The sequence below is a fragment of the Varanus komodoensis genome, unplaced genomic scaffold (genome assembly GCF_004798865.1).
Source record: "Varanus komodoensis strain SLA01 unplaced genomic scaffold, ASM479886v1 scaffold79, whole genome shotgun sequence".
Classification (NCBI taxonomy): domain Eukaryota; kingdom Metazoa; phylum Chordata; class Lepidosauria; order Squamata; family Varanidae; genus Varanus; species Varanus komodoensis.
Genome location: NW_025336467.1, coordinates 401,268 through 410,714, shown reverse-complemented (window position 1 = coordinate 410,714; position 9,447 = coordinate 401,268). Strand labels below are relative to the sequence as shown.

General features: G+C 48.1%; 1 protein-coding gene across 1 annotated transcript in view; it reads left to right on the top strand.

Moving 5' to 3' along the window:
• Positions 1 to 231: 231 nt before the first annotated feature.
• The window catches only part of PLPP2 (phospholipid phosphatase 2), a 22,360-nt gene continuing 13,144 nt past the window's right edge, over positions 232 to 9,447 (top strand). Inside the window, exon 1 of the mRNA XM_044453487.1 lies at positions 232 to 363. Coding sequence (XP_044309422.1) covers positions 312 to 363 — 52 coding nt within the window. The 5' untranslated portion in view covers positions 232 to 311. The remainder of the gene's footprint in view (positions 364 to 9,447) is intronic.

Here is a 9,447-nt window from a genome sequence, read left to right as displayed (position 1 = left end):
CCTCGGAACAGCGCTGCCCCGGTTTGGGTAAACTGGAAGCTGCAGAATGCCCGGGGGGGGGGGAGCACTCTGCACATGCTCCGGGATCGCCGGCTGGCACACGTGGACGGGGAAAAAAGACGGGCCGGGCAGGGGCGGAGCGCGGCGCATTCCCAGGTCGATCCCGGCAGCCGGGCCGGCCCCTCGGCTTCCCGCCCGCCCAGCCCGCCGGCCCGCCTCCCCGTTTCCTCCCCGTCGAGCTTTAAGCCGCAGCTCGTCCGCCGCGCCCGGCTCGCTCGCGCAATGTGAGGCGCCGCAGCGCCCGGTCCGCGATGGAGCGCGCCCGGATCTTCGTCGCGCTGGATATTCTGTGCCTGGTGGTCGGTAAGCGCAGCGCTGCCCTCCCCAAGAGCCCGCCCGGCGCCCCGTCCCGCTCCCCTCCGGTGGGGGTGCTTGCTCACGAGCGGAGAGACTCCGGGGCTCCGCGCCATGGAGGGAAGGGGTCCCCGCATCTCCCCAGAAGCGCCCGTCCGAGTGGAGCTGCGCGCTTCGGGCGCCCCGCCCAAGTTAGCTCCCCCTGCAGCCGAGGAAAGCGGGTGCGCCCCACAAGCCATCTACCCCCATCGCAGCTTGATAAGGACCCCTCCTGGAAGTGCGGCTGCTCCTTCGCAACCCACTTTCCAGTCCCTTGTTATGGTCCCCCGCTTTTTAATGTGCGTTCCAAGGAGCTGCTCTTCCTGCTGCGAAAGCAGCGCCTCCTCACTGCCTTTCTGGGGGCCTTGGAATCGGGGTGGGGGGGGGGGAAGCAACAGGACTATCCAGGGCTGGCTGGCTGGCTTTCTTTCTTGCCCCCCACCCTTTTGTTCTGGATGGAGCAGTGCAACTTCCCTTTGCCCCAGCCCCTTTACCAAAACCCCATATTTTACTAATTTATGCTTCTTGGAACTCCTTATAGGTCACCTTCTGATTTGCTGCCACCAACTCCTCCTCCTCCTTTATTGGTACCAGCTGGGGGAGAATTACCCCCTTCCTTCCAAAACAAACCAAGTAACTCTGATCCAAGCAGACTGGTATCTGTTTATTTCTCCATCAGTTTTAAACATTTCCCCATTTTCACTCATGCCCTAACTGGAATGAGCTTCCGGACACAGGGAAAACTCGAACTTGGTGCTAGATAATATGTCCTGTTATTTTGCTTGGACTCCCTGCCAAAAAATATTCATCGCAGTATGAGACTTCAAGTAAAGCGGACAGTTTTAAGGCACCTCACCCCACACAATTCATGTTCACAGCAATGGAGAAAAAGGAGTTAGTTGCCCCTCCCAGAGCCATCTGCCCATAAATAAAGTGCTTATGTGCACTGGGAGGGTATTCAGTGTGTAGCTTTGTAATAGTTACAACAACCCTGTAAGGCAGGCCAGTGTCATCCCTAATGTTGCTGCTGATGGACCTGAGGATCCAGTGCTCTTTTTGGCTCCAGCTCTGTGACTTTTAGGCTTGAGTCCTTTAAACTGATGTAGCCTGTGAAGCAGAGAAAATGGGCACGTTGGATATCTTTGCATCTTTAGAGAGAAGTGCTCCAGGTTGGCAGAGTTAATTTTTTGCTGATACATGCAAGGTCTTTATATGGATTTTCCACTTTTGGTGCCAAGACATATTCTAACCAATTACTGGTACAATTTCATTGCGTTCAAAACATTTGGACATGTGTTTCTGAATGTTAGGTCAGGTTCCCCTTGAAATCCTGTGAGATTCATGGATATAAAGCCAGGAGTTCAGCCAAAACAAATTATTTTGAACTTCACTGGCATTGTCCACAAACATTTGCAAAAAAGGCCTTCCAGATGCGGATTGCATTTTGTTCTCATTTTGTGTATGGGTGCCTATGAGGCGGTAACCTGATTTAGTCAATTAGTGGTAAGGCTGAGATTTGATTTGATTTGAAAACTGCAGACATGGTATGCAATTACCATCACATGGCACAGCAAACACCCGCTGTAGCGATTGGGTTGGGCTAGACCAGGAGCAGTGCACTCTCCTCGTAACTTTTGTTTGGGGCAGTATTTAAATCTATTATCTTGGACTACAGAAGTGCATCACTTTGTCCTTTTGAATGTCTAGGAAGAATAGCGTATGCATGTGTTGGGTTACTGGGAGATGCTGGCCAACACATCTGTTGGACATCAGCCTGGGGAAAGTTGGTTATTCCCTTGGGGGTCGGGACCCAATTTTGTGGGGCCCTGGCCTGACAGATTTGGAAATAAGGTACTTTGGCCCTCAGAGGTTTTCTGAAATGAGGACATTCCCACACCCATGGGTGCACACTCGTGACGTTTTAAATGGATGCAGATGTGAACTGCAACAAGAAGTTGCAGTATATTATGATCTGTTGGTTACTGGAGGCTGCAGCTCCAGTAATCAATGATCATTTTGGCTGGGGCTGATGGGAGCTGAAGTTCCACAACCTCAGGGGGAAAGGTCTTACAGAGGCCAATTCCCTTTCCTATCCTACTCTCTGTGTTCTCCCTGCATGCACAACTGACTCACTATTTATCCGGTCCTGGATTTGTTAAATGGACCCGTGCATTATATTTGGTCAGTTTACGCTTTGCCAGGGTGTTTTGTCTTGTTCTCAAGGTATACATGTCTGTATACCCGGAGAGAATCCCTTGGGATGTGGAAATCATGCACTTATTTTTGCGTGGCCCAGTGTGGCTACCAAACGAGTTTGCTTTTAGAAGGATCTGGCAGTGGCACGAAAGTCAGGGGTTGACAGCATTTGCCCTTTGGACGAGAACGTAACATGGTGATGTCCTCACACACACAATCCATCCTCAGCTCTCTTTGTGGTAGTCATAAAACATTTATTTCCACACCCTTAAAATGCTGCTTGGCAGGACTTGTGAAAGCAAAGCTAGGAATGTTTAGACAGAAAAAAGTTCCACGGTTCCCGGCATTACTTGGAAACGTTAGTGGTTGTAACGTTTTTTTTCCATCTTGGTGTGATAGGACTGCACAGTTAATGCGTATTTTCTTAGCTGGGATGATATTAAAAGAGACAATTTCTCCTAAAATGGAATAAATGACTGTAGGAAAACGATGATGATAGATGCGTCAGCAAAGAGAAAACCAAACAAATGCAAAGCAATTGCATAATAAGTTCGACCTGCCACAATGATTTATCTGGCAGGCCTGCGGTGCTTTGTGTGTTAACTTGACAGTGTGTCATACTAGGTTCCATGGAACTTACTCTTGAGTAGATATGCAGCAGGCAGTGCTCCTAGATTGCTTCCCTTTACTCTGGAGCAAGCCTTTCTGAATTTAGAAGGATGTTGCAGTAGGTAACACGGCCTGCTAAGTGAAGCTGGGAGACTGGGGAGGAGAGTGGTTGAATTTAAACCCTGCTTAGGGCACAAACGTGGCAAGGAAAAAGATCTGCGGAGTAGCTTCCAGACTGGGGCGTGTTGGGAATGGTGGATTCTTTTCTGTCTAAAGTGGCATACAATTCCATGTTCAGTGTATCTTTGCCAATGTGCTGTGCATGTTATGCAGTCTTTTTTGAGGTTGCTGCCAGAAGTTACATCTTTTTTTCTGCATTTCATTTTTACCCTCAAAGGGCTCCCAACCTGGATTTTCAAAGTCCCCTTAGCTCTCCCTGCACATGCTAGGGACCAGAATGAGGTCAGTTCCTGTGCACCTACTCTAGAGTAAAAATGGAACAAGGTTTGTCCCTTCCAATGAAACAGCCTTGAGCCCAGAACTTGTTTGGAGCAGTGGATCTCCTTCCATGTAAATAACTCCAAATTTTCCTCACTTCTAGAGAATCGTTTTGGAAGGGGGGGTCAGACTAGATGGCCCGGGAGACCCCTTCTGACTCGCGCTGTTTCTATGTTTCTAATATAGTGCCTTCTGGATGCTTTTGGACTACAATGTCCATGAGCCCTAGCAAAAATACCTGATGGACAGGGAGGATGCAGGCCAGAGCTTATGGAGGGTTCCAGTTGTCTCCTTCTGGTAATAACTTCTGGGCATCAACGCCATTAATGTTACATTCCTGGAAACCAGAAATTCTTGTGGATTAACGTCACATTACCCAAAGACTGACCAGGAAATCCACTTCTACTGTCTACCCACCTGCACAGTTCACAAACCCAGGACAATTGTATGATGTCAGCTAAATGAGCCTTCCCATTTAGGTGCAGTGTATCTCAATAGCAGATGCAAAGAGAAAGCTGTTGCTTTTCCTACACCTTGTTAGCAAGATGCTCAGTTTGATGGCTCTTCTTCTGATCCAGCAAGGTTTTCCTTTAGTTCTGTTGTTCCCCTTTCGGCAATATTGAATGTGGATCAAACACAGATATTCTGTAAAGTTAAGTGCACGGGAGAAGGAGGGTGTGTTTTTCTGTGTATGCCCACAAGACGTGTGGGTGCTGGGCGCAGAATAGCTTATACCAACCAATTCAAGGTGTGTGAGAACTGGTTTTTGTCTGTGCATGCCTGCAGTCACTATTTCGCATGGGATTATCCAGTTGCACAAACGGTTTTTCTGTTTCACTTTTGTGTGACCAGATGTCAGTGCAAGGGGAACAAAAGGTAATCAGCATTCGCAGAGCAGGAAATTGGTATCCATGCAATTTTTTTTAATGTGCCTGGAATGGATTATGAAAACTTGCACACACGCGTTGTATGGGCATATACATTCTTCGTATAATTACACACAACTGAGCTTTCTCCTTCTCTTTTTTTTTCTTTTAGAGACTTAAAGGGTGCTTTTCAAAATAAGATTTTGCTTCAAGGCGGCTCAGACTAAGAATGAAATCTTAGAGATGCTATGAAATTCATGCAGTGAAATTAAATGGAGGTGGAGTTTTGGTTTGCTACAGTTAAGTGGCCCTCCCCAAATTTGCTACCCTAAATTCCTTGAACCTCGACTAAGCTACAGATTCTAGTAAATAGTCTTAATAATTTGTATCCATTTGATTTATTACATTGATACCCTAATTTTTCCCAGAGAGGAACCCAAGGTGGCTTTCCTAATTCTCCTTTCCTCCGTTTTATCCTCACAACAGCCCTGTGAGGTAGGCCAGGATGAGAATGAGCCCAAGATCACCCAGTAAGTTTCATGGCCAAATAGGGAGAGAACTTGGATCTCCCAAGACCCTGTCCAACACTCTTAACACTTTAATTGGACTTTTGGGCCAGGTGATGCTCCACCAAATGTATTGGGTTTATTCCCAAGTAAACTTGCACTTTAATAGATCGAACCACTAAAAGACACCTCTGATTTTAAAAGTGTAATTATTTTGAATTTAAATCCATATAAAAACTGCAAAGGGCAAGCACAGACTTGAAAGAAGTGTTCACTCTTTTCACACAGAGGAGGAAAAAGCTTCTCCTAAACAGAAGGGTGTTTTTCCACACAGGAAGATATACCCCGATTAAGAAGCATTCCCCTGTATTCATGGAGGAAGGACTACTTCTTCTAAAAAGAAGCATGTCCTCTTCTCAGACAGGAGGGGAATTCCTTTCAAGAAGAAGTATTCTTCATTTGCACGGAAGGCGGAATGCCTCTTCCAAACAGCATTCTTAGGAATGCTTTTCCTAAGAAGACCCTAATTCTTTTTGATGGATCCTGATGCTGCTGCATTCCAGCAAGCCTCTTCTTAGAAGAAGCTTTCCCTGCACTTCTCATAGAACGGCATGCTTCTTTCCAGATGGTACCCGTCGTCACCTATCCAAACCACATCTTCGTAGCACAAAGAGTGTGTTCTCCTCACGCCTCCAAAATTATTGTGCCAGGAAGTAGTAAGATTATTTGGCAAACTGGCAAAATCTGTTCCATCCGCTAACATTTTGCATGTTAATTCTGAAGTCAGCTATGCCAAGTGCCTTACTCGTGAGGAGAGCGCTGCAGCCTAGGATTCCATGAATTTTCAGTCAGGCCTGTTTGCTCCTTGCTTGCACCTGCCTTTCCTCTCCAGATATTTTGGACAACAAACTTCCAGACCATTATGCTGTGCTGGCTGGGGATGATGGGTGCTGGAGTCCTTGATGCCACCAGGCTGGGGGAGGTTGGTTTACGTGGCAACCAGGTGTATGAAAGTGACAATTTTGTTGCATCCTGTGAGGGTGGCGGGATAGGTTCAGTCAGAATATCTGGGTATTTGCAGTGGTGTCACCTGGCAACTCTGCTCTTTGGCTGAGCAGGTGTGCAATGAAGACATTCCACCTGGATTGCATAATAACCATGCTGACTCTCCTTCCTGGTGTCTGCCGTGTGATTTATTGACTTTTTCAGCTAGTGAAAGTCGCCTCCCTCCAAGAACTTGTTCCTGAACTCTCCAAATGCTTGTTTCTCACCCTTTGAGCCTGTGGGTCCTGGCACATAATGATTTGGCTGCACATACTTTATTCACTGTTTGTTTTGCTTTTTAAAAATGGCCTCTCTTTGTGCATGTACTTGCTACACCCTCCTTGCCGAGTTGCTCTTTCCTGTTTCCTTAAATCAGGGCCGGACATGAAGGCCGAACTGCAGAACAGGGAAAAGATGAGGGGTCTCTTTCCATCTTTGGGTAGGGGGTGACAGCAGTGGGGGTGCTGCACAGAGCACAATAGCCCCTTTAAGCACATTCAGAAGTAACCGGGCAGTTCTCGAAGAAGCAGGTGTGGACTGAATCGCAGAGCAACGCTGTCAGATAACATCTCAGGTGCCCGGCTTCTGCGTGTCTGGGCACAAATGCGCAGGTTTCCTGCGTGCAAAGCGAGCCCCTCAGATTGGCTTCTGGACCTCCTCCTCGGGATCCCCAGAGATGCCCTGAATGCACTGTTTTCCCTTCATTTACCTCTTGCATTTCTAAGCCCCCGGATAACTAACCTTCCCAATAGCAAAATCACTTTGTCCAGGGCTGGTTTTTATGCCAGAAGGCTCTTCCCAGAATACCTACAATGTGCCACAGCTTCCTTCCTATTCTTGCAAGCAGTTTGTGGGTTCCCAGAAACACCAGCGCACCGCTGGACGCTATTCTCGGCACTCACCTTTTTTAAATAACACGTTTTCTTGCCTGGAGTTGGGAAAGCTGTGAAACCGTTTCCTAACCTTGGCCCCAGAGGACTCTTTCAGGCCGCAGCGGCATTCACCCTCCTTCCAACCTCCCACAGGAACTATTTTGAGGTGTTGTTTTCTCAAATGGCCAAATATACCCACGGACAATGTGACCTAGTGGTCAGAGTGCTGGACTGGAGACTGGGCTCGACTGGAGTCCTCACTCAGGGGTTCGCTGGGTGGCTATGGACTGGTCAGGGACACTCAGGCCTGACCTTACAGGGTCGTCGTTCTAAGGATAGCATAGAGTGGTACAACCAAAAGGAGAGAAAAAAGCAGAATATAAATGGCATGGAATGGAAATTCCCTCCTTTGGAGGGAATGACCCTAAAGTTTTCGCTTCCTCGCTCTAATGGCCTTTAACCATCCTTTATATTCTTTTCAGCGTCAGGCAAAAACCCTTTTATTTCCCCACTATTTTAATGTTTAATTGATTTTTACTGTGGTTTTAGTATATTAATGGTCGGATGCTGTGGGTTTGTGTTATTCTACTTATTTACTATAAGCTGTCCCAAGACATTTGTAGGGGATGGGATAGAAAAGCTTTTTAATAAATAAATAAATATAAACAAATAAATAACCTGAGATGTCGGTGGAGGACTGGGCCAAAATGCTTTAAACAAATAAATGAATATCCTTGAACGAGGTATGATTTGGTTTCTGACTGAACATGCATAAAAGGTTAGGGAATCCTTTGCTGCTCGCAGAGGTGGCCACACTCCAGCCCCCATCTGTCAGGAATGATGGGCTTTGCAGCCAAGGAATGAGAAGAAGACTGAGATTTGGGAGGGCAGCTGTGGAAAGCTCTCCAAGTGGAAAACCTGTTCAGTGGGGACCGGAGCTGCAATGGCCTGCAATATCCTAGTCCTAGTCGCTGCATATGGAGTGGGGAGGAAGCTGGAGATGGAGGAGAGGGGACAGGGCAGGAATGGGTGCGTTGCATGTTGCGGAAGAGCTCTGCAAGGATCCCGGCCTGAGACCCATGGTTGCTCCGTCCGGCCTGGGCAGAGCTTCCCTGGAAGCTGTCCTAATTCAGGGACTTCCCAAGAAGTCAAGACTCCCTGGAAAGGGGCCGTGGCTAGGGGAAGGCGAGGGCTGGAGGAAGAGGAACGGGAACAGGGCTGGAGACCCGCCGAGAGGGGCTGATCCCGAAAGGAGGCGGTTGCGGGAGTGGGCAAGGGCGAAGCGAGGCTGCCGAGGAGCGGCGGTTCGGGGATGTCCATTCCCTGGGCAACGTTAGATGCGTACATGCAACCTTTGTCCCTCCCTTCCTTCCTGGTTGTCTCTCTTTGCCTTCGCAGCTCTCTGCAGTTAGACTATAAGGCTCCGGAGACGGGGATCTCTCTCTCTCTGTGTATGCCTTTCTGTGTGTGTGTCTCTCTGCCTCTGCCTGCCTCTCTCTCTCCCTGACTCTCTCCCTGACTCTCTCTCTCTCTCTCTCTCTCTGCCTTTGTGTGTCTCCCTCCCTCCCTGCCTCTTCCTCTGCCTCTTTCTGTGTCTCTCTCTGTGTGCCTTTGTGTGTGTGCGCCTTTGTGTGTCTCCCTCCCTCCTTGCCTCTGCCTCTGCCTCTCTCTCTGCCTCTTTCTGTGTGTCTCTCTGTGTGCTTTTGTCTCTCTCCCTCTCTCCCTCTCTCTGTCTCTATGTTTATGTTGAGAGGTTCATTGCAGTTCCTCAGAAGAACCCCCAGAAGGAACCTTAGTTCTAGCAATTAACTCTCCAGTGTGCATTTGACACTTACAACAACCCTGTGAGGTAGGCCTGGCTGAATGAAGGACTGACTCATGGCATAGTGAAAATGTGTACCCTGCACTTACCAGCCAGGACTGCAATGGATTCCATCCTTGCGGAATGGCTACTTTATCCTTGAATAACTGGGGCTGGAAGTTGGCCACCCTGCTTTCATTTTTATTAATTTCACATTTCCGGACTGAGCCAAAGTCTTAAAATATTTGAAATCCTCGGTGCAGCCCTGCAGGATGAGTTGGTGCCCCGTTCACTATGTGACATGAGCTGAAGGGAGGAACATGGCGTTAAAACTGGTGTTCGTGGAGGATGTGGGACGTGGTCCGTGAATCTGGCGCTCCTCACTCGGTGTAAAAGCAGCCTGAACTCTTTCCCGCAACCTTGCCTTCTTTGTGAAAATACTGTGGGCATCTTTTGCTTAGCTTCTCATCTGGCCTCTATTTTAAAACCCCTCCACTTTCTTTCCCTCTGCAATGTACCCATTTATATCCTGTCCTTATTTTCATTGTTTTCCCCCTGCACTCTCCTCAAGAGACATGAAAATGCTCTTCTGTGTGAAGGGTCATGATACTTTATTTTACCTCTCTCTCTCTCTCTCTCTCTCTCTCTCTCTCTCTCTCTCT